Source organism: Canis aureus, chromosome 13, assembly GCF_053574225.1.
Source record: "Canis aureus isolate CA01 chromosome 13, VMU_Caureus_v.1.0, whole genome shotgun sequence".
Lineage (NCBI taxonomy): Eukaryota > Metazoa > Chordata > Mammalia > Carnivora > Canidae > Canis > Canis aureus.
Genome location: NC_135623.1, coordinates 31,070,208 through 31,094,482, shown reverse-complemented (window position 1 = coordinate 31,094,482; position 24,275 = coordinate 31,070,208). Strand labels below are relative to the sequence as shown.

The window sequence follows — 24,275 nt, the reverse complement described above, 5'->3', positions numbered from 1 at the left end:
TCACTTCTGAACACATTTGAAATTTTCCAAATAAAAAGCTTAAAAAATGCTAATTTCCCCAACATTACACTAGCTATACAAAATACCCGATCGTTCACTGGCTGCAAACTTAATATCACAACCCAAAGCAAAAAATTATTCTTCTATCCTTAAAGTCCATATCTCACAAGGTGTGTATTTTTTTAAGGGCACAGACTATTTCCTCATGTAACTGACATTAAAACACATATTAAGCACTTTTTATGTCTGCCTGGTTCCTGGGTGTTTCTTTCCTTTAAATGTGGATTTTCCCCTCTGGAAAACATGGAAAATCCTTTCAAAATCTGGAAGAAAATGCAAATGATCTCCTGTACCAACTAATTTTACTATATATACACACCTATACCATTCCTCTGTCAATAGAAGTTTTTAAGTCAGTAAATGTCAAAAAGTGATATGTAGCAAATATCAAGGGTCTCAAATACTGAACGGGAAACAAGGGTCAGATTACAGTGTCCTATTGATATACTAACTCAGGAATGTAGGTCAATCCTTTTAAAATATTTTCATGAGTTCTTATTTTATTAATGTATGCTTCAACAATGGAAAAATTGATTGTGGTATTCTGTTGTTAGCTATAATTTTATTGTTTATTTAAAATATAGAGCAACGTTTTTCAAATATTTACATAACAAATACAAATGTTTAGATGAGCAAAATTAGCAATAGGTTCCACAAACAGATACATCTAATACCTTGCTTCAACTGAAATCATTGCTGCTTCTTCAGGGCAATAATAGCATAACATCTGGGAGATTTCACAGGATCAAACAACTTCACAAGTGCAGCCCATGCAGTATCTTCCTGCAAATTGATAAGTGATTTAAATATATAGCAACTTGTTGAAGAGAAGAATGAGATGAGTCAGACTATATATTGTAAAATAACAACACAAAAAATAAACAACATAAAAGAAAATTATTCTTTGTTGAATGAAATGAACACTTACAATTTCACCTACAGGAAATTACGGTTCAGAAATAAAGACACACATACATAATGAACTATAAGGTTACTCTTTGTTGTAACTGTGAAAAGTGGTCAAAAACAACTGGATATTACTTAAATTATTACATGATGGAAGATTATTCAGCTTTTGTAATATATCTAATGAGATGAGAAAATTCTGAATAAAATAAATGAAATTAGATGAAAAACTGTACTTCTCATTTGATTCCAATTTTAATTAAAGTAGACATAATGTACTCATACATATATGTGCAGCATACATATATTAGAGAAAGGCACTAGAAAATATACCAAACATTTAAAATAATGCTGAAAGATGGAATTATTGTTATTTAAAATTTTTTATATTCTTCATTTAAAATTCTCTAAATGTTACCCTTATAAAAATATTATTTAAAATGATACTATTTAAACAATATTTAAAGTATTAACAAACTAAAGTATTAACAAATTAATATTTGTAAGATTTCTGTCACTTCATTACCAATCTATTACGTAAATATCAAGGGTCTTAAATACTGATCAGGAAACAAGGGTCAGATTATAGTGTCCTATAGATATACTAACTCAGGAATGTAGGTCAATTTATTTATTTATATCATTTACTTATTTTATTTAGGTCAATGGAAATTGTTTTGAAAAGGGAAACAGCGAGTACCTAGTAAAACATGCCTGATTCTGTCACCTATAAACTTGGAAACCTAAGATTTCCAGTGATTCTGAGATGACTGATAGCTTAAGAAAGTACACAAGTATTCAAATATTTAAAAATTCCCATTTTCCTTAAAAATACAAATTAGTACAAAAGCAAACTTTTATTAAAATCCACCTGTTCCAAATAGTCTGTTGAAAAGAGAAGTAAAATTACCCCCTCTGATAAAACAAAATTGTTAAAATAAAGGCATCATGGTAGAAACATAAGGTCTAACCCATATATGGGTTTAATTTAAACACTTCACATAACTCTTTTGACCACAGCTCAGAGTAAAATCTGCAAAAAAAACATTTTCCCTAAAGATAACCAAGAAAACAATTTTGGGGGGCAATCAACATAGATAAAACAAGACTGTGAAAAAAAAACAAAAGGAATTTTCACTGATCAGTAAGTAATTTTTATACTGCAGAATGCATATGTCCAAAATCCAACAGTGACATAAAAGGTAAATTCTTATAAAATGAAACACACATATACTTTAATGTCTGGCCTTTATTAATTTTAGCTATACAATATATCATATACGACGGCTGTGTTTACTGCCTACTGTATAGTAATTACCATACAATTAAAAGAATATAAACTTTTATTATAGCAGCTTTGCTAAAAACATCTGTTGTACATATGTTTACATTTAAAAGAAGATAGAATGAATATTTAAACTTGGTAAATGTAATAAGAAACTTATCCTAGATATAAGCAGATCCATTTACTGGATAATGAAGATACTTGTTATATATATTTTAAATAACATAATTTACCTGCTCCTTCAGGTAGCAAAGTCGATCTAGAAGAATCAATGTCTCTATACAAGGAGCCAGAACAACTTTCAACTAAAAGAAAGAATAAAATAGAATGATAGAACTTAAAAAAAAAAAAAAAAGACTAGGTTAACACTTATGTTTAAGAAAATGTATCTACAGAAATTTATATAAGGCCAAATCTCCAGTACCAATTGTACATCTTCAGAAAATGAATACTGCAGAGATCAAAAGTTTTTCTTTAATGATAATAGGAAAAGAATGTCCTTTGAATGACTTTGAGTTAGAATCCAAAGGCAGTCACACATATGTGATAGAGACCTTTCAAAGGTACTAAGAGTGAAATTCATTAAAAGGAATGCTTGTGAAATAACTGCATTGAGACCAATATGTGTTCAAAGAACTCTGAAATTTCTTTCTGTACGTTTATGATACACTTTAAGAGAAATCTACCATGTGTTCTCTTTATTACATTACTGACACCTAATATAGTTTTGAAATAGGAAATGATCCAAAAGGATTTTTCTGCAGTAAGAGAAAAACAACATAGATTGGTTGGTCCCACAATAAAATTTAACAGAACCCTAGCAACATACCCAATTTAATATGTTTAATTCTGAGATTTACCATATTAAAAGCTTCCAGCTCGTTCATTCTAGGCTTATACTTCTCGTAGTAGTCCATTATAACTTTTTCTGGCAGCTTCAAGATAAAATAACAAAAACAAAAAGTTTAACAACAGTTAAAAAAAAAGCTTTTCCTTATCAAACATACCCTAAAGTAAAATCAATATAACAAGTTAAAACAACTTCAATGTCTGAAGAACTCTAAAGATATGCATGAAGCAAGTCAATGCAACTAAGTTCTTTTGTTAGTATCTTCTGCACCTAGTTTATTTAGCATATCATCAATAAAACCAGCAGTAGCATCTTATTAATATTGTTTGACTTCAGCAAGTAAATGAAATACCTACTTTCACTTGTTTCTATGCTTGAGGTATATAGTAGGAATTCAATTAATATTTTTTGAGTAAAATTAAGACTTATAATCATATATCTAAACTATATATTCTGGAGAACAATTTTCAAAAGCAACAAGAACACAATAAGGACACATGTTCATACTTAACATAGTTTCCTCTAACATCCACTGAACAAATCCATCAGCAAGCACTACTTTCTGATTTTTCTCAAAAACATGGGCTGCCTATATAGTACACTGAACCCGTGTGCTTTGCAGGCCACTTTTTAGAACACATATGCTTCTGTTCACACCAGCTAACTTTATGTTTGCTGAGTCAACTGTATTTGTTTCTCAGCTTGCTATGGCAGTTACATCATTGTAATGATATAAATAAATATTACACAACTAATGAAGTACTAATGCAAAAGTAGAAGTTGTTTCTGTAAAATGGATGCCTTTGTGAAAGGCCTGATAAAGGAAAGCCATCAGAAGAAATTGCTATCAAATTACATGTGGTCAAAACCAATGGAAGACTGGATAAAAAGAGTAAAAAAAAAAAAAAAAAAAAAGCTGAAAGGATTTATATTCAGATTTTTTTTGCAAATGTCTAAATGAATTTATTATTTTTTCAAAGCCCTTATTCTTTTTTATACTGCACAAAATTTCTTTTGAATTTAAAAAGTACAAAGAGGTAACAGTGAAAAAGTAAGGTTTTTGTCTCATTCAACCTTCCTGAAAAGATTTCCCCCTTGGTACAGAACACAAGCCGACTATACCTCCTTTCTCAATCCTTTTTAAAATTCTGCCCATCTTTGAATCAAATGAGTACCTCCTGACACAATTTTTTGCAGTAGCGTATACTGGATTGGATCCAGGCCTGAACCTCAAGCCAGCAAAAATTCTCATCTTACAAAATTGTGTGTGTGTTTGAATCATAGCCTTTATTTAGTCTTTACTTCTTCTCCTGCCATCTGAGAAGAATACAAGTCAGAATTCATAATCTTTTTTCAATCCTACTTTACCACTACACTGCTTCCTATAAACATGGTTTTTCAGTTTGATTCCAGGGGTTCTCCAATATTTTGTTTCTTTTATGCCAATCTGAGAAGCATTACCCTGGTCATCAGTTGCATTTGTTCCAAACTAGGAATGGTAGATTTGGCTCCTCATGATATTCCAACTTAGAGAACTGTGTTCTGTTGGTTTTGTTGGTGATCTGTAACCCTGGGAATTTTCTCTCGGTATCTTTCTGCATCCATCTTTACCTTCATTCTGCTTCATAATGTATATGGTTTGGGATTTAACACATTTTCCAATTTAGTCAAAGAAGGAGTTTGTGTTTTGGTTATTTATTATTTATTTATTTATTTATTTATTTATTTATTTATTTATGAATGAGAGAGAGAGAGAGAGAGGGGCAGAGACACAGGAGGAGGGAGAAGCAGGCTCCATGCCGGGAGCCTGACGCAGGACTCGATCCCGGACTCCAGGATCGCGCCCTGGGTCAAAGGCAAGTGCCAAACCGCTGAGCCACCCAGGGATTCCCCAGTGTTTTGGTTTCTATTTGTTGCTTTTCTGTGATCCTATAGAAAAAAGGTAAGAACATCATCTTAACTCTTCCATTTAAAAAATAATGGAAGTCTGTTGTTTAAGTGAATCAAAGCTGGATACTATAGACTGCGTTAGAAGTATGCCTGATGCAAAAAATTAAGAGAACTCCAAAGAGTGATACTACGATGCAAGGCTGTGTGCAAAAGACCACCACAACAAATGGCCTTGTATTTACACCAAAAGTCTGGTGAGTACAAGTATATTAATATGTTTTTAAGTGAAAAATTCAATGTTTAAGATATGATTACATTTTGATCAATTTTTAAATATGATTTACATATTTATTTGAGAGACAGTGAGAGTGAAAGAGATCAAATAGGGAGAAGAAGAAGCCGCTGAGCAGAGAGCCCAATGTGGGGCTCGATCCTAGGACCCTGAGATCATGAACTAAGCTGAAGCAGGATATTTAACCAACTGAACCACCCAGGTGCCTCTTACTCAGTTTTTGCAATGAAACACTCAACTACTAGCTTCACTGCATTAGATCACAGAGATTATGTGGAGAATTTAAAAAGACATTATCTCATTTAATCCTAACAGCAATCTGTAACATACATATATTCACAGTCTCATTTTATAGATGACACTATTGAACGTTAAAGTCAGGGAGCACATAGGCAGAACCAATATTCTATAGATAAGGGAAGGCATCAGAATTGAGTCACTGCCTGGTGTAGATCATACTCAGGCAAGAACGTGCATAGAAAATTATAAATTGAATTGCACATTGAATGGCAGTTGAGAGTACTGATAATGAACTCCATTTCTCCCTGCTCCAGAAAAAGAGACTAATATGAGTTAAGTTGTGTAACAGAGCCCTAGCTCAGAGGGCTGTGTTTTGGGCTCATGGAGATATCCAATCCTAAATGGAATCTGGGGTGAGAGGCAGTAAACAAGCAGTCATGTTCATGTTCAGGTGCTTCAGATTTTTTTCTCCACTTTTTTGTAATTTTTTGACAGATATTTTAACTCCAATACAACTTGTGTGTTAGACAATGTATGTCTTACTATGCAACACATTTCATATGCTTGACCAACTTCATCCTGTCTGCAAAAGTTTCAAGAGTCAAAGTTCTGAATACAAGCATCTCATTGTTAATGCTTCAGTAAGATTCATCGTTCCTTGAATTTCTTCTGCCTTTATTTCAAACCTCAATTCTTCAGTTTCCTTTAGAAGTACATTTATTTTGTTTCTTGGCAAGCATGGATTTTCTCCTTATTCTTCCTTATTTGCCTGATGACTGCTAGTTTTGGAAAAATGCTAAATAAGCATTCTTCTTGTGCTCAATGTCTGCTAATAGGTTATATAAATATGACAAAAAGAAGCATGTAGTCTAGAGTTAGTCTGGATTGGAGTTCTTCCTCCACAATTTCCTAGATTTTGGCCCTAAGAAATCCACTTAACCTATGTTTCAATTTCCTTGCCCATAAAATGAGTTTAACAGTACTCATTTCATAAGATTATCCTTAGTATTAAGATGATATAAACAAGCTTTTGGCAAAGTCGGCCACAAAGCATTGGTTCTATCAACAGTATCATTTCTTATATTGGTTCTTTTTTTTTTGAAATAAACATATTTTAAAAGTTTTAAATTTATGGAAATTTTAAGATAACATTGAGAGTTCCCATATACCCTATACCAAATTTCTCCTATTATTAACACCTTACAATGTGGTTATTTGTTATAATTAATGACGTCAATATTGATACACTATTGTTAGTTAAAGTCCGTATTTTATTCAGAATTCATTAGTTTTTACCTAATGTCTTTTTAGTTCCACAATTCTATCCAGGATATCACATCATTTAGTCCTACTGGTTGTGACAGTTTCTACTGTCCTGTTTTTAATGACCTTGAGAGTTTTAAGCAATACTTGTCAGACATTTTGTAGAATATTCCTTCACTTGGATTTGCAGATGTTTTCCTCATAAATACTCTGAGGCAAAGGGTTTTTGAGAGGAAGACCACAGAAATAGAGTGCCATGTTCTTGACCTATCAGGGGTATCTGTTAATATAACTTATCATTGATGTTGACATTGACTAGCTGGCTAAGATGGTGTTTGTCAAGTTTTTCCCTCTAAAGTTCTTTTATCCACTTTTCATACTGTACAGTTTGTGAAGAAGTCACTACATATAGCCTACATTTAGGGAGTGAGGAGTAATACTTCATCTCCTTGAGGGTGGAGTATCTAAATAATCTGAAATTCCTCTCCATGGGAGATTTCTCCCTCCCTTCCTTTGTTAAAGTTGTCTTTTTAAAGATCTATATAAGGGGCCCCAGGTAACAAACTTGAACGGTACTGCAATTTCATAGAAAGTAAGCTGGATGAGAGATACATAGTTGTTTAGAGATCCTCCCACATCATACACGATCAAAGATGCGTTGGTAATTGACTCAGTTCTCATCATTAAATGATGAGCCTGAGGCTGCTGACATACCCTTGACTGGTCATAATTGGCTTAAGAGCTAAGGTAGGAGGATGTAGAGATGAGGCCTATTAGTTGATCTACACAGGGAGCTGGGAAGACAAAGCCCGTGGCAATGTGGCTTATAGTCTAATAGTCTTAGATTAACAAAGAAAGTCATCCATACTATTACTCAAAAGATTATTGTCACTGAATCTTCTGGAGTATATAATACAAAGGTGACTTAGTTTGATTCTTACTTTTATAAATGATATAATTATGTAAGTAACTAATATTCACAAGCTTAAAATTTATGGACAATAAAATAAATTTTCATAAAAATAAGGCAAAATGTAGTACATAAAGTTCTTTCCATATTGTCTAATATATACATGTTCAATAACTAGCTAATAGAAATAAAATTTGAATTTTCTACTATATGAAGAGATTTTACATATGAATTAAGTTCAGCTCATAGTTATTCTAAAAATTATTGATACATTATGTAATTATTATATATTCTTTCATTTGAATTAAGTCATTTGTACATTTTATACATGTCAATAATTCTAATAATCTAAAATAACCTAACATTAAAACCAATGTTTCCTTCTATATTAAAAGCATCATTAAGAACTAAGATAATTAAGTAGCTCTTTTTCTTCCATAAATAAACAAACAAATGGCATAATACATTTTCCTATTCTTTCAGTGATTATATCACATCTTCCGCTACTTCCTAGAGCTATTCATTGTCAGGGAGACATTTCTGTACCTAAGGCTTCTCTGTGGTTAGCTGGGTGAAAAAAGATAATTTTTATAGGCAATGTCACTATTCTTAAATAAAGTTAGTCTTATATCATGTAAGAATGTTCTCTATAATGGAAATGTCCCTTTACTTTTTTACACTTGTTATTAAAATGTTATTTGGCATGGTTTTTTGCCATGCCAAATGGTTTTGCATATAATATTGACATAACGTTTTTTTTTATAAATTTATTTTTTATTGGTGTTCAATTTACTAACATATAGAATAACACCCAGTGCTCATCCCATTCAGTGCCCACCTCAGTGCCCGTCACCCAGTCACCTCCACCCCCGGCCCACCTCCCCTTCCACCACCCCTAGTTCGTTTCCCAGAGTTAGGAGTCTCTCATGTTCTCTCTTTCTGATATTTCCCACTCATTTTTTCTCCTTTCCCTTTCATTCTCTTTCACTATTTTTTATATTCCCCAAATGAATGAGACCATATAATGTTTTGACATAACGTTTTTGATCTCAATTTAAAGAAGTGTAATTGTTAACTCTTGTTTTGTTCTTTTCCCAAATGTAATTGCTACAAATCCATACAATCACAAATTACAGGAAACTTTATTATTAACAGTATGCTCATTTTTAAGGGTAATGTGAGGTGGTTTATAATATGAAGCATAAAAACCTATCAACAGTAGGGCCATTAAAGAAAGGATGAAGTCTCAAAAGTATACTTTCAAAGGAGAAAAATATGATGCCAAAATCACCTAGCTAAGGACAGTTGCTGGAATCAAGCATAAATAAATATTTGACCCTCCGGATAGCTAAGGAAAAAAGAAATAAGCTGAGTGTTCTTTGAAGGAAATCGTCCTATCATGAAAAATCAAATTATTATGTAGATTTTTATATAACAGAACCTAGATGATATGAAAAAGTTTTGAAATACTGTCTTTATTGAATGTCCAAAAATATCCTCATACCAAATACATTAACATTCTGAATGCCTCTAAAACCTAAGCCCCATTTTAGTGTGTTTCTGCCCAATCCCTATTTAGGGAAACAGTCTTGGGTTGCCACTTATGTAAAAATCTTCCTGCAGTTACAGTTTCCCCTTTTCTCTCTCACCTTATTGGATTTAGGGTGTTTGTTTATAAAAATTCTATCCAAACAGCTGTGAAAGAAATCAAATGAATTAATTAGGTCCTCTTTTTCTGGGTCAGAGGTGCTGTTCAGTGAAGGGAAGTGATGTACAATGTTTGTTGCAGGTGGGGAGCTGAGTCATGAATAAACAATTTATCAATAAGCAAAAATCTGGAGAGAAATATTATCTAGAATGAAGAGTGAGATAGCTGTGAGTTCAGAGCTCTCATTAACAAAATACATTCTGAGGAGACTAGGCCGTACATCTCTTTCTTGGTTTTTGTGAAGTCAAGAGATCTCAGTTTTTCTTATAAGTATATGTATTCCTGGAATAGCCTCTCATGAATTATTTAGAAAACCTGAGTAAGTCATTATTTCTTGAAATCAAATGACCATGTATCTTCCTTCTTAAACCATACCACAGCAAACAATTTAATCATAATTCTGATAATACATCACTAGAGGGGTGAACTACTGTAGGCAAAGGGTTGTAAATAGGACAATATAGTTCTTTAATGATGTGATTTGATATAAAGATTTATGACAACATAGGTAGATCCTGAGGGTATTATACTAAATGAAATAAGTCAGACTAAGAAAAATACCATGGTGATTTTACTCATATGTGGAATCTAAAAAAAGATGAATAAACAAAAAGCAGAATCAGACCTATAAAATACAGAGAACAAACTGAAGGTTTCCAGAGGGGAAGGGGATAAGAGATGGGCAAAATGCGTAAAGGGAAGTGGGAGATATAAGCTTCCAGTTATGGCATGAAGTCAGTGGAATAAAAGGCACAACATGAGGGATGTACTCTGTGGTATCATGATAGTGTTGTACAGTCACAGACGGTAGCTATACTTGTGGGGAGCACAGCATAACATATAAAGAAGCTGAATTGCTATGTTGTACACCCTACCTTGTCACCTTGTCTGCTTAGTGAACCCCTATATATCCTTCACATATCCTTTGTGAAATCTTCACAGGCAGAGTGAGTCACTCCTTTCTCTATGCTTTCATCCTACTTTATATATGTGTCTATTATTGTAGATTCATGGTATAATTACTTGTTTTCTATTTAAATGGGTTATCTCTTAATTATCTCTGTAGCCCCAGAGTTTATACTGTTCTTGACACATGGGAGATTTTTCAAAATAGGTGTTTGTTGATGAATAACCAAATGGTTTTGCTCTCAAAAGTTTTCCTTTCACTGTTCCCTTTTGGAAACATCTAAGAGTATTTTTCTAAATTATCCTTTACTGCTCTTTCCTATTTTGCAAGATGGTGGGTAAAAAAACTAAGAAGAAACCTGAAACCAAGAAGGCTGATCCTAGTGGCAAGATTAAGAAATAAGAATGGTAACCTCAAGGCTAAAGCACTAAAGGCAAAGTCCCATTACAGCTGAAATCCTGTCATAGCTAGAGGAACTGGCAGATATTCCTGATTCCCAGAAGGCCATAAACAAGAGGAAGTATTCAAAACTAACTCCTGGGTTGAGAAGAAAAAGAAGGAGAAGGCTCTTGGTACTGTCACAAAACCAGCTGGTGGTAATAAGAATGGTAGTACCGGAGTGGTTAAACTTTGCAAAACGCCTAGGTATTATCCAACTGAAGATGTGCTGTGAAAACTAATGAGCCATAGCAAAAAACCTATCAGGAAGCATTGAGAAAATTGTGAGCTAGCATCATTCCTGGGACCATTTTGATCATCCTCACTGGGCAACACAGACGCAAGAGGGTGGTTTTCCTGTAGCAACTGAGCAGTGGCTTGCTACTTGTGACGAGATCTCTGGTCTTAACTGAGTTCCTCTGTGTAGAACACACAGAAATTTGTCACTGCCACCTCCACCAAAATTGAGATCAGCAGGATGAAAATCCCAAAAGATCTCACTGATGCTTACTTCAAGAAGAAGCTGTGTAAACCCAGACATGAGGAAGGCAACGAGAAGGAGAAACATGAGACCACACAGCAGTGCAAGGTTGATCAGAAAGCTGTAGACTCGCCAATTCTGCCAAAAATCAAAGCTGTTCCTCAGCTTCAGGGTGATCTCCACTCGGTTTTCTCTCACAAAATGGAGTTTATCCTCACAAAATGATGTTCTAAATTTCTTACAAAGAACTTTACTAAATAACTGATCCATTAAAAAATAAATATATTATCCCTTACTTCCATTAAGGTTTTTAGCTTAGTAGTTTTCAACTCTATTCAACACTACAGAATCCCCAACAAATCACCAGTTTTATGGTCTTATTTTACTTAATATCTGAAATTAACTTCAATTATTTGAGTATTCATTCTATGTGTATAATACACAAGTTCTAGAAAATAAGCTTTTCTTTCCCTCTTCTTAAAAACAAATACTCCAGCTCATTCTTTGTCTAGCAAATAAGACCAGGTCTGATGCTTTTAAAATCTGAAGGATATGAGCATGTTTGCAATTGTGCATTTGTGTGCATGCATTATAAGCTAGTAGAAAGAGACAGAAAAGCAGAAAAGTAATTATCAACTGACAAAAGAAGGCAAAATGCTATGGACCATGAAGAAATCCTGAAAACTTAAAGACAATTTTGAGGTTTTCTGAAATTGGTGAGATATCAAAGTTTGGGACAGAAGATATAGTTTGAAAATACCTAATCTTTTTTTTTTTTTTTTAACATTTAGGTAAAGCTAATCATTAGGATGTTAATATTTTAGACATTTTTCAGGTGCTATTAAACGTTTTACAAAAAAGTAGCTGAACATTACAAGAATTTTACTGAAATGTTTCATTCTAAGAAATTCATTCATTATAAACATGATAGCTCCTGATACAAGGTGGTTGATGTACTGCCACAATTTATTGTTTCAGAATCTAAACACTGCTTAAATAGACATACTTTATATTGGACTGAAACAATATTGTCTATAAGTAGTTAGAGCTACGCAAACATGAAAGATTAAGGAGGGGATTGTTTTGATAAAAAGTCTTCAAAACAGAAGAACGGAATCATTGCTTCTTCCCCACTTCCTTTCTCCATGTTTCTTGGTGTAATATATAAAGTGGCATTTAAAAAAATATATGGAGTTTATAATGGAAATGTTAGATGATTGCAAATTGAATCACTAAGATGACAAATGTTTGAAGACAGTGACCTCACTGGGGGGTGGAGAGTGGGGACACTGCACCACAGGGAATTTTTGGCAATGTCTGGAGACTTCTTTTTTAATTAATAATTTTTTTATACTCCTAGGGTGTTACTGCTGACATTTAGAGGATAGAGATCAGGGATGTTGCTAAACATCCTTCAATGAACAGGGCAGCCCCCGACAACAAAGACTTACCCAAATGTCAACAGTGCTGCCAAATCCTGCTCTAAGAGAAAATGTCCAATGCTGTCTTTTACAACTGACAATAGGAATTATGGACTAAGCTTTTAAGCTGTGTATAAGCCACTTATATATCTAGTACATGGAGCTCTGGTCCCCTTTTGGAATGATAATTTGGGAATATTTTTCTGTTTACTCCCATATATTTAACATGATTCCTTGTAACTAAAAATACATCCAGAGCACATTAAGAGATTTTCTAGACACTTTACTTAACATAGTTTTGAATATGAAGATGTGCTTTAAAAGATTAGAAACCCATCAACACATTAACCACACTTCCAATTATATAAGCTTAACAATAAATGATCACAAATTTAGTCAAAGATCTTTTAAGTATTGTGGTATATTTAACATTTTAAACTTAGATGGTTTTGATACTTTTCAGTGCCTAGAATCTCGTGTGAAAATTAATTCCATTTTTAAAATGAAACCATACAGGGGTGCCTAGGTGGCTCAGTGATTGATCCCAGGGTCCTGGGATCGAGTCCCACATCAGAGTTCCCACAGGGAGCCTGCTTCCCCCCTCTGCCTATGTCGCTGCCTCTCTCTGTGTCTCTCATAAATAAATAAAATCTTTAAAAAATAAAATAAAATGAAATTAAGTGAAACCATACACAAATCTCCTTTTATTGAGCTTCTTAAAACTTTAATTTGAGCAGTGATATTTCATGATGTGGGAGAAAAATAATAGGAATTTGTATTGGATTGAAAACATAACATTGGTTTATGCTCTAACCACTCTGATCTGGCAGAAAAAAATTCTTCAATTCCTCTTGTTTAAAATTAAAATAAACCCTCTACTCCCAAAACAGGTACACATCTATTTCCTTCCTTTCATCAGTACATCCTTTTAAATATTTATGTTATGTTGTTCTGTACGTTTCACCCCAAAAGTCTTCCAGTTTGGGTTTCTGTTCCTTTTTGTCTTTTTATTCATTTTGTCTGACATACTTGTTCTTAATGAGCTTAAATATTATTATGAGAAAATCAGTAGGACACTATTATTGCCTGTATTAACTAGTACAAGGAATAATTTAAGACTGATTTTACATGGTGATACATATCTACATTAGTCTGTTTTTCTTTTCTATTTCATTTCACTTCTCAGTATAATGGTGGTTAACAGTTGAGGTTTTGATGTTAGCTGAATCTGTGCTCATGTTCCACTTCTACTTGGTAGCTCTCTCTGACCCTGGGAAAATGACTTGTCTTTTTCAACACCTCTCTTCCTAGATCATTACACTGGAATAAGGATAGTATTTACCATAAGAGTTTTTATGAAAAGTAAATGAGAAGATGTGATATTCTTAGCATAATAACTACCACACAGCAAGTGCTTAGTAACTATTAGCTATTATTAATATTCCTATTGGGGTGGCTGGGTGGTTCAGTTGGTTAAGCATCTGACTCTTGATTTTGGCTTGGGTCATAATCTCAGGGTCAAGGTAAGGTAAAATAGAAGGTAATAGAGATCAAGCCCTGCATCAGGTTCCACATTCAGTGTGGACTCTGCTCCAAATTCTCTCTCTCCTCTCTCTGTCTGGCCTTCTCCTCAGTAGCAGATGCTTGTGCTCTCTCTCTCTCTCTCTCTCAAAAAAAAAAAAAAATTCCTATCAATAATATAATAACATAATAAAGGACATTTACTACGGTTACTATTAAAAACAAACCTGGGAAGAGAAAGCTAACAGGAAGGGTAAGTAACATTGTTTTTCTGGGTTTCTGCTGTTTAGATTTTGGCAAAGGATAATATATTTTTAGTTTAAGTAAATACCTAGCTCTTTATCTGTAAAATAATGCCAGACAGTCTTGACATTACTGCAAGACATGAAATTGAGATATGGAATAAAGATATCCACTAAATGAGACTGATTGCAAGGAAAGCCAGTCTGATTTAGTTAAAATGTTTTTTTAAAAACCTAGAAATAAAATAACTAGGATAAAAGTTGTCTATTCTCATTCATTTATGAAGACTAGAAGGATCTTCATTTGGTGACTAAATAAAAATACTGACAAGAGTCATATCAGTCGTTATTACTGATAGCACATATATAAAAATCAGAATAATAAAAACCACACATAAAATATAATATTATTAGCCATAACATTAATATAATATAATATATAATATCTATAATAAACAATAAAAACTATATATGAAAACTACAGGAACTAATATTATTTTCTTTCTACTTACTATGTAAAAAAGTGCTAGGTATTTTATGTACATTACTTCATTTAATCTCAAATCATGAGAGTTAGAAATACTTTTGAATAGCCATTTTATACAGAATAAACCTGATTAATAACAGTCTAATAGCTTTAAATAATAAAGCACCTGGGGAATAAATGAACAACTGGTACCATAAATAATACCCTCTAGCTTTGATACAATAATTATACCTGTGTTACTTTTTCAAGAAATCCATTTCATTCCTCTAAAACCAACTATTTTATTCTTTATTTCAATTTATAATCAATTCAAAATACCAGAGTGGGGCACCTGGGTGGCTCAGTCAGATAAGTGTCTGACTCTTGATTTTGGTTCAGGTCATAATCCCAGTGTTATGAGATGGAGCGTCATGTGGGGGTCTACTCTGGGCATGGAGCCTGTTAAGATTCTCTCTATCCCTCTCCTCCTGCCTCCCCTTCCCCAAAAACAAAAACAAAACAAAACAAAAAAAACGCCACCTCCAAACCAACAAACAAAAAAACACCCAAATACCAGAGTGATCCAAGTTCAATTTAATATTCTAGTATCTCTGAATTGATAATTTTTTTCTCAGTGTTAGAACTTTTTGAATTTAAGTTTTTAATTTGACTGTATAACTTAAGTTATACAGTCTTTAAATGGAGTTTATTGTCTCACTGCTCTTGCTTTACTTATAATCCCCATTTGTTCTATTATCTTGCTTTTTAACTGTTTTGATTTCAGAACTGGTACATGATACCTGAATAAACTTAAAAGAGGAAACTCTCTAGAGATGTATGCTAGCAAACCACTCACATTGACAGGAAAGGTGAACTTGGAATAAAGATAATGGAGGTATGGTCTCAATAGAATTAGATATTTTTCTACTATATATTACATGTTTTCACATTTGAAAAATAGAAGGTAAATTATTTTGTATCATCTCAATTCATTACACCATAGAATTTGTTTTTCTTCCATAAAAATAACAAATATACACTGACCTTGGACTCATCTAATCCAAGCTTCTTAAGAGACTTTCGGACATAGTCCAGAAAGGAAGAGGATTTGGAATAAATTTTACCAACGTGCCGATCACTGCAAAAAAAAGCGAATCACTTTTTAATTTTTCCGATTTAAATTATAGATGGCATTAAATTCAATCATGAAATACTTTTAAATACCTTCTGTGTATATGGCACACGCTTCAGATTTGACAAAAATGTAGTAATATTTTTGTAAACACTTTTAAGTTATACATTTGAAGTGTTTAAGATCTGCTTCTGAGTATTCCTTCAACATACAGCAGTAGAAAACAATATTATGAAGATAATACTATGAGAAAGAACTTGTAAATTAACAATATTAAAAAATTTTTTTTAAAGGGATCTATAGGTCTTTGTAAAGTTTCCATTATGCTGCAAATCACATTTAATTTTACTGGCAACATTACAGTGCATATTTCACTGCAACACCTGCTAATGGTGGCGATAATTCAACAGCTATGCAAAGAGAACTCCTTCAGTGCCAGCCATTAAAGCACCATATGCTGAGTTGGGTCTGACTTGATCTCATTTATGCCCTGCAGATTTTCAGCACAGTTTAAACAAAATATCATGAGGTGGTTTTGAATTTAAATAATGAAATGCTAGACTATCACATCATACAATTTTGATTGCAACTGAGGTAAAATATAAAAAGAGGAAAAAAACTTCACCAATTTCAAGTTATCAAAAACAATTAAGTGCTCACTTAATGGTTAAGCACTACTTTCCCACTATAATCCAGAATTCAGTTTCCTCTATTCATTGTTTCAGACTATTCTCCACATTGACTTCTTGGTGCCTTTGCTCATTCAATCACTTCCAAATGGATTATAAAGTTCTCCACTCTCTAGCTCAAACTAGAGCCATCCTATATGAACAAGCTCAAATTATATATTTTTTGGCACCATGACTAGCAACATTCCTTTCTAATTATGAATTTCTATAGCCTATATCCTTCTTCCACCCATTTATTTCATCACTGCTTTGAAATAATAGTTGTTTGAATAGGAATAGGTTCCAGGAAACAGAAATTATATCTAAGTTTTTACATAATTCTCAGATCCTACACATATGTATCTTCTGCATAACAGACATAATAGATATATACATCTTATCTACTATAGGTGGTGAAAATAGAAGCAGTAAGACCAATTAGACAGTTATTACAATAATCTAGAGGAGAGGTTTAGACCAGGGTAATAACCGTGAGGATGGTGAGAAGTGATAGAATTTGAGATATGTTCTGATGGTAGAGACTACAAAATCGTTGGACTGTATCTAGGCAGTGTGAGAAAGAGAGACGTCAATGTTGTCTCCAAGATTTCTAGCCCAAGCAACAGGAAGAATAAGATTGTTACTAACTGGGCTACAGTTTGGGATCTATCAGCATACAGATGGTATTTAAAGTCATGAGATCACCCAGGTAGTAAGTATAGATTTTTTTTAAAAAGCACTCCAACAATTAGTTTTGAAAGAAACAGAATCAGCAAAATAAGCCAAAAGAGACGAGAAAGGGAAAAAAGTATTTTGTGAAAGACTTTGCTTACAATATGAGAGAAAAAGGACTTTCACTTGAGAGGCAAATTGTGTGAAATACTGAAGGCAGGCCAAGTAAGATAGTTGAGAATATACCATGGGATTTAGAAACATGGGTCATTAGTGCCCCTGAAAGGGTGGTTTGATGGAGTAATGGAATTCAAGAGAAAAAGGGAAAGAAATTGGCAGCATTTTCAAGGAGTTTTCTAGTAAAAAACAGAACAGATAAAAAGATAGTTGAAGGGGAATACGGGGTCCCAAAAGGATTTTCAGAAACTATGCTCTTAAGCACTATGGTACATCGTTTCATTAAATAACACTGAACACTGGCCATCGAGGAACTCTACTAGGTGGGAGAGGAGAAGACACAAACAACTAATTGTACTATCAGGTTTGATTAGAGCAGTAAATCACAAAGATTAAGTCCTATGAGACAAGAGTAGAGAAGAGGGTGAGAAGGAGAAAAGAAAAAGATCACAGAGATGTTTTCTAAACTGGATTTTAAAAAGTGCCTAGATTTTAATTGCCAGAAGCTGTGGAAGGAAAGGGTGGCAGAAACGGAGAGGATATTCCACGTAGAAGGAGGAGCTCCAAGGAAGCATACCAGATATAAAATTAATCGCACGGGAAACAATAAATAATCCAGTGTGCCAAGACAGTGTGCAAGCTACCTGAGGTGCAGAGGGTGAAAAACAGGGTAATTGATTAGGTTGCAAAGGATCTTAATGACAGATCAGAAATGGCCTTGAATGGTATAAGGATATTTTATCTTTTGAGTATAAAGAGGAATTATCAAACATTTTGAAGTTAGAAAAGGGACATGACTATTTCTAAAAGATAAATGATGGAACTTCAAGAACAAATTAAAAGGGGGCCCTCTGTCAGAATAAAGCATGGTCAGCATGCTAAAAAAGGAATTGGTATTCTTTCTTTTAATAAAAGTGAATGCAGTAGATCTAATTAAAATTCTACTCAAGTGAATCCAACACCACCCACATGCTTTTCTGAAAATACAATTCCAAGAACATGATTTACATGTAGCATTCTCCAAAGAGTTAAGATTAGTGCAGTAAATTTTAGGAAAATGTGAAGTAGATGTACACCAAATAAATGAAAACAAACATATGCAGGACAGAAAGTGACAAAATCCAGTTTCTCCATCACTACAAAATACTTATAAAATTAATTCTTTTATGCTTTTTTTATGCTAATACATATTGAAAGACTTGAGATCCACAACATAAAATTTCGCTGAAAATAGTGACTGGTTAAGGGAACTCCAAAAATCTTCCAACTACTCTTAAATTTAAAAGACACAGGCTTCCTAACTTCGATGGCCACATATTATGGATTAAGTAATTAGTTTTCATTTTTTGAGCCAGTTTTTGTGATCTGGTTTATAACTTTTCTATTTCATTATGGCAAAATCACAATAAAAAACTAGGTAATACATAATTATAGATACCAAAAATTATTTATTGTACTGCTGTATACCATACTCATTATGAGAGAGAATAACTGTGAGTAAAGTGTATCTGTTTCCCCTGTTCCCTAAGTGTTTGAATAAATTTTTATATCATAAAATTTTCTTTGACATTTTATTCTCCTTGGAAACTTTCCAGATAAGTACTAATTATAAAAGGAAAAATTTTCTATAAATTACTGAGTTCGAATATAAATGTTAAATGTTCAATCATAATTAAAATTAATAGAGTAAAATGCTACAATTAAGTCCATGAAAAAGTTTACTTCTAATTTTAGGCTATAAACAATTACACTTAAATTTTAAAATAATGTTTCAGATATTCTAAAAGTGTGTATCACTTGTACATTATTTTAGTTAACAAGAAAATAATAAAAATGAGAAAGAAATAAGTAGATAATCTTATTTTCCATCTTAAGTATTAATCCTTTTTTTCCCAAAAAAGTTGAGGTATAATTGACATATAACATTATATTACTTTCAGGTATACAACACAACGACTTGATTTTTGTATACACTGTGAAATGATCAAGTCTAGTTAAAATGCACCATATGTAGTCACAAAAACATTTTTTTTTTCTGGTGATGATAACTTTTAAGATGTACTCTCTTAACAACTTTCAAATATTCAGTATAGTATTGACAAAAGTCATCATGCTGTATATTAAATCCCCATGATTTACTTATTTTATAACTGAAAGCTTGTATCTTTTGACCCTCTTTACTCATTTTGGCCACTCCCTACCCTCCTCTTCTCTGCAACCACCAATGTGTTCTGTGTATCTGCAAACTTGGTTTTTCATTTTGCTTTGTGTTGTTTTGCTTTTTTAATATTCCACATATAAGTAAAATCATGATATTTGTTTTCTCTATGTGACTTACTTCATTTACTATAATGATGCCCTCAAGGTCCATACATGTTCTTTGATATGGCTGAGTAGTATTCTATTGTATCTGTGTTTCTTTCATTCATCTATCAGTGGTCACTTAGGTTGTTTCCATGTATTGGCTATTGTAAATCATGCCACAATGAATACAAGGTTGCAGGTGTCTTTTCAAATTAATGATTTCATTTTCTTCAGATAAACGCCCAGAGATAAAATTGTTGGATCATATGGTAGTTCTAGTTTTAATTTTCTGAGGAATCTCCATACCGTTTTCCACAGTGGTTGCACCAACTTACATTTCCACCAACAGTGCAGAGAGTTCCCGCTTTCCCACATCCTCATCAACACTTACTAACTCCTGTCTTTTTGGTAGCACTCACTGTAACAGGTGCGAGGTGATATCTCACAGTGGCTTTGATTTACATTTCCCTAATGACTAGTGATGTTCCACATCCTTTCATATGCCTGTTGGCCATCTGTACGTCTTCTTTGAATATTGGAAAAATGTCCACTGAGGTCTTCTACCCCATGTTTTAATTGGATTGTTTGTATTTTTGCTGTTGAGCTGTAGGAGTTTTTACATATTTTGGATATTAACCCCTTACTGGACATACGATTTGCAAACATTCAGTAGGTTGCCCTTTCATTTTGTTGATTTCTTTCTTTCTATCTTTTTTTTTTTTTTTTTTTAGAGATTTTATTTATTTATTCAGGAGAGACACAGAGAGAGACACAGAGACATAGACAGAGGGAGAAGCAGCCTCCCCATGGGGAGCCCAATGCAGCACTCGATCAATCCCAGGACCTCAGGATCATGCCCTGAGGCAAAAGCAGACGCTCAACCACTGAGCCATCCAGGTGTCCCATGTTGATCATTTCTTTTGCTGTGCAGAAGCTTTTTAGTTTCATATAGTCTCACTTGTTTATTTTGCTTTTGGAATCAGATCCAAAAATTCACTGCCAAAATCAATGTCAAGGAGTTTAATTGCCTGTATCTTCTTCTAAGAGTTTTGTGGTTTCAGGTTTACATTTAAGACTTTATTCCATTTTTGAGTTAATTTTTGTGTATGGTTTAAGATAGTAGTCTAGTTTCATTCTTTTGCATGTAGCTGTCCAGGTTTATTAAAGAGACCATCTCTTCCTTGTTATATATTCCTGTTGCCTTTGTCATAAATTAATTGGCCATATATGCATAGGTCTATTCATGGGCTCTTTATTCAGGTCAATTGTTTTTACGTGCCTGTTTTTAAGCCAACAACATCATGCTGTTTTATTATAGCTTTATTTTGATTGTTATAGCTTCATAATACAGTTGAAATCAGGGAGCATGATGCCTCCAGCTTTCTTCTTCTTTCTCAAGATGGCTTTAACTACCATTTCATACAAATTTTAGGATTATTTTTTATTTCTGTGAAAATTTCCACTGGAATTTTTATAGAGATTGCTTTTGGTAGTATGTCATTTTTACAGTATTAACTGTTCCAATCTATGGGTATGGAATATCTTCCCATTTATTTGTATATTCTTCAATTTCTTTCATCATTATTTTATAGTCTTCAGTGTACAGGTCTTTTACCTTCGTGGTTAAATTTATTCTTAGTTATACATCTTGATGCAGCTGCAAATGGGATCATTTTCTTATTTTCTCTGACAGTTTGTCATTAGTGTATAAAACCTTAACAATCTTTTGTACATTGATTTTATATTCTGCAACTTTCCTGAATTCATTTATTAGTTCTAACAGTTTTTTGGTGGAGTCTTTAGGGTTTCTCTATAAAATCATGTCATCTGTAAATAGTGAGTTTTACTTACTTCTTCCTTTCAAATTTAGGTGCCTTTTATTTATTTTTTCTTGCCTTACTTCTCTGGCTAGGAATTCTAATACTATATTGAATAAAAGTGTGAGAGCAGGCATTCTTGTCTTATTCCTGCTCTTAGAAGAAAAGCTTTATGCTTTTCACTATTGAGTATGAATATTAGATGTGAGCTTGTCATATATGGCCTTTATTACATTGAGGTCCATTTCCTCTATATCTACTTTGTTGAAAGTTTTTATCAAAAATCGATGTTTAATTTTGTCAAATGTTTTTTCTGCATCTATTGAGACAATCATATGAATTTTACATTTCATTTTGTTAATGTGGTTGACGTTAGTACCCTTACTGGATAGATCTATTATCTATTATATCTATTATGGTTTATATCTATTGTGGTTTCATTTTACATTATCCTGATGACTAATTAAGATTGAGCACCTGATCCTATGTGCATTGAGTGTCACTTTGTGAACCTACCTGTCCAGTCTTTTCACTATTTTTCTTTAACAGAGGTTAATTTTTCCACAAAGTTGTAGAAATTTCTTGTGTATTTTGGCTATTAATCTTCTTCCAGTTCTAGGACTTGCAATTAGTTTCTATACCGGTCACTTATTCTAAGGCATCTTCTGAAAACAGAAGATCTTAATATTAATGTGATTGAGAGGTGCCTGGGAGGCTCAGTCAGTTAGGCGTCTGCTTTCAGCTCAGGTCATAATTCCAGGGTCCTGGAATTGAGCCCGGGAGAGGGGAGTCTGAGGAACTGAGGAGAGGAGTCCACTTATCCCTCTCCCATTGCCTTTCCTCCTTCCTTACTTTGTGCGCTCTCTCTCAAATAAATAAAATCTTTAAAAAAACAATAATGTGATTGAATTTTCAATCTTTTAAGATTTTCAGGTTTATATTTGGTTTGAGAAATCATTCCCCTATCTCTAGGTCATAAAACTATTCTTCAACACTATCTTCTGAAAGTACTGTACTATTGCCTTACATAGTTAAGTTTTTAATCCATTATGAATTGACTTTTGTGTTGTAAAGTAGGGGTTCAGATTCATTTAATTTTTTTGTGTGTAGTGAACAGAATAATGGTCCACCGAAGATGTCCACATTCTAATCTCAGAATCTCTGCATATATTATATTACATGGAAAGAGAAATGAATATTGCAAATTAATTAAATTTTATAATCTGCTGACTTTAAAATTGAGAATCCTGGATTATCCAAGTGAACCAAGATAATTTCAAGGATCCTTTAAAGTGGAAGAGGGAAATAGAAAGGATATCAGAATTACAGAAAGATTTAAAGATCCTATGCTGCAGGATTTGAAGACTGAGGAATGAACTATGAGCTAGAGCCAGAATATATAGGGTGCCTCTAAAAGTTGTCAAAGGTAAGGAAATGGATTATCCCTTGGAGTCCCCACAAGAAATGAAGTCCTGAAGATATCTGATTATCGCATAGTGAAACCCATTTTGGGCTTCTGACCTCCAGCGGGCTAGATAGTAAATTTATGTGGTTTTAATCCACTAAATTTGTAGTAATATGTTACAGCATCAATGGAAACCAATACATTGTATAGCTGTATAAGTATTGTTCTAGCACTATTTAATGACTACTCCCTCTTTTCTCTAATGATCAAAACCCGTATGACAAAAGGTTTGTTCTGCACTATTAGTTCCACTAGCCAATATGACAATCATCTGAATCATTATAGTTTAAAAAAAATGCTGTTATTTGGTGAGACAAGTCTCTCAACTTTGTTTTTCTTCTTCAGTAATGTCTTGGCTTTACTTGCTAATAATGTAGCTTTCTCATGTATATTTTGAAACAACTTACAAATTCCATAATACAAACACTAATACACTTTAGAGATATTCATTAAATGTACTGAAATGCAACAATCCAGCAATCACTTTGTGAAGAGCTGGCATTTTTTACAATATTAAATCTTTTTATCCATGAACATATCATATTTGTCCATTTATTTAAGAGTTCCTTCTCAACTAGTAACATTCAAAAAAAGGCTCCTGTGTTCCAAAAGCGTATCAGTTTTTAAGAATGGCCTCAGTGGTACAAGAACTTAGCTGTCCCAATACTAAATTATCATGTTGGTTAACCCTTAACTCTGGTACCTGGTCAGGTACCCCCATAATACCTTTCTAGATTGCTCCACCAGGTTTTTTTCCTCCTGATTTCTCACCATCTCAAGTTAGCAGAGACCGAGTCTCTTAGTTACTTTTCTTGCTGTTTTTGAGGACTTTTGTCCTAACATTTAAAGGTTTATTTTTTCCCTCTTCTTATTAAGTACATTCATCAATATGCTTATCCAGTCAACTGGCATTTAAGAATGGACTAGATTACTGTAGCATAAGACAGTTTAATATAAAATACTACCTTTTGGATATATACATCAAGTAGCAATAATAAATGTAAGAAAGTTCAGAGATCCCAAATCAATGTTATCATAGTCCTCCTCTCTAGTGTATAGTCTTCAACTATATTTTTCAGCGCATCTCACAGATTTTGAGACTGCACTAAATGCCTCTGTTATTACTATTCAGTCAAACAGCTTCTTTCAGTCCAATTGGG

General features: G+C 33.2%; 1 protein-coding gene and 1 pseudogene across 16 annotated transcripts in view; one reads left to right on the top strand and one right to left on the bottom strand.

Moving 5' to 3' along the window:
• METTL25 (methyltransferase like 25) overlaps positions 1-24,275 on the bottom strand; it is a 130,151-nt gene that overhangs the window by 21,484 nt on the left and 84,392 nt on the right. For 15 of the 16 annotated variants that reach the window (XR_013350592.1, XR_013350593.1, XR_013350591.1 and 12 more), the window contains 4 exons: positions 15,925-16,018; positions 3,112-3,186; positions 2,485-2,556; positions 735-843 (listed from right to left, as the gene is read on the bottom strand). Coding sequence is in view for 2 of the 16 variants with exons in the window: in XM_077845660.1 (XP_077701786.1) it covers positions 751-843; positions 2,485-2,556; positions 3,112-3,186; positions 15,925-16,018 (334 nt within the window). In the remaining 14 variants the exon portion in view is untranslated. Of the gene's footprint in view, positions 1-602; positions 844-2,484; positions 2,557-3,111; positions 3,187-15,924; positions 16,019-24,275 lie in introns of those variants that run through there. The other variant, XM_077845658.1, reaches the window with a different exon arrangement.
• Positions 10,642-11,463, top strand: LOC144282699 (large ribosomal subunit protein eL6 pseudogene; annotated as a pseudogene).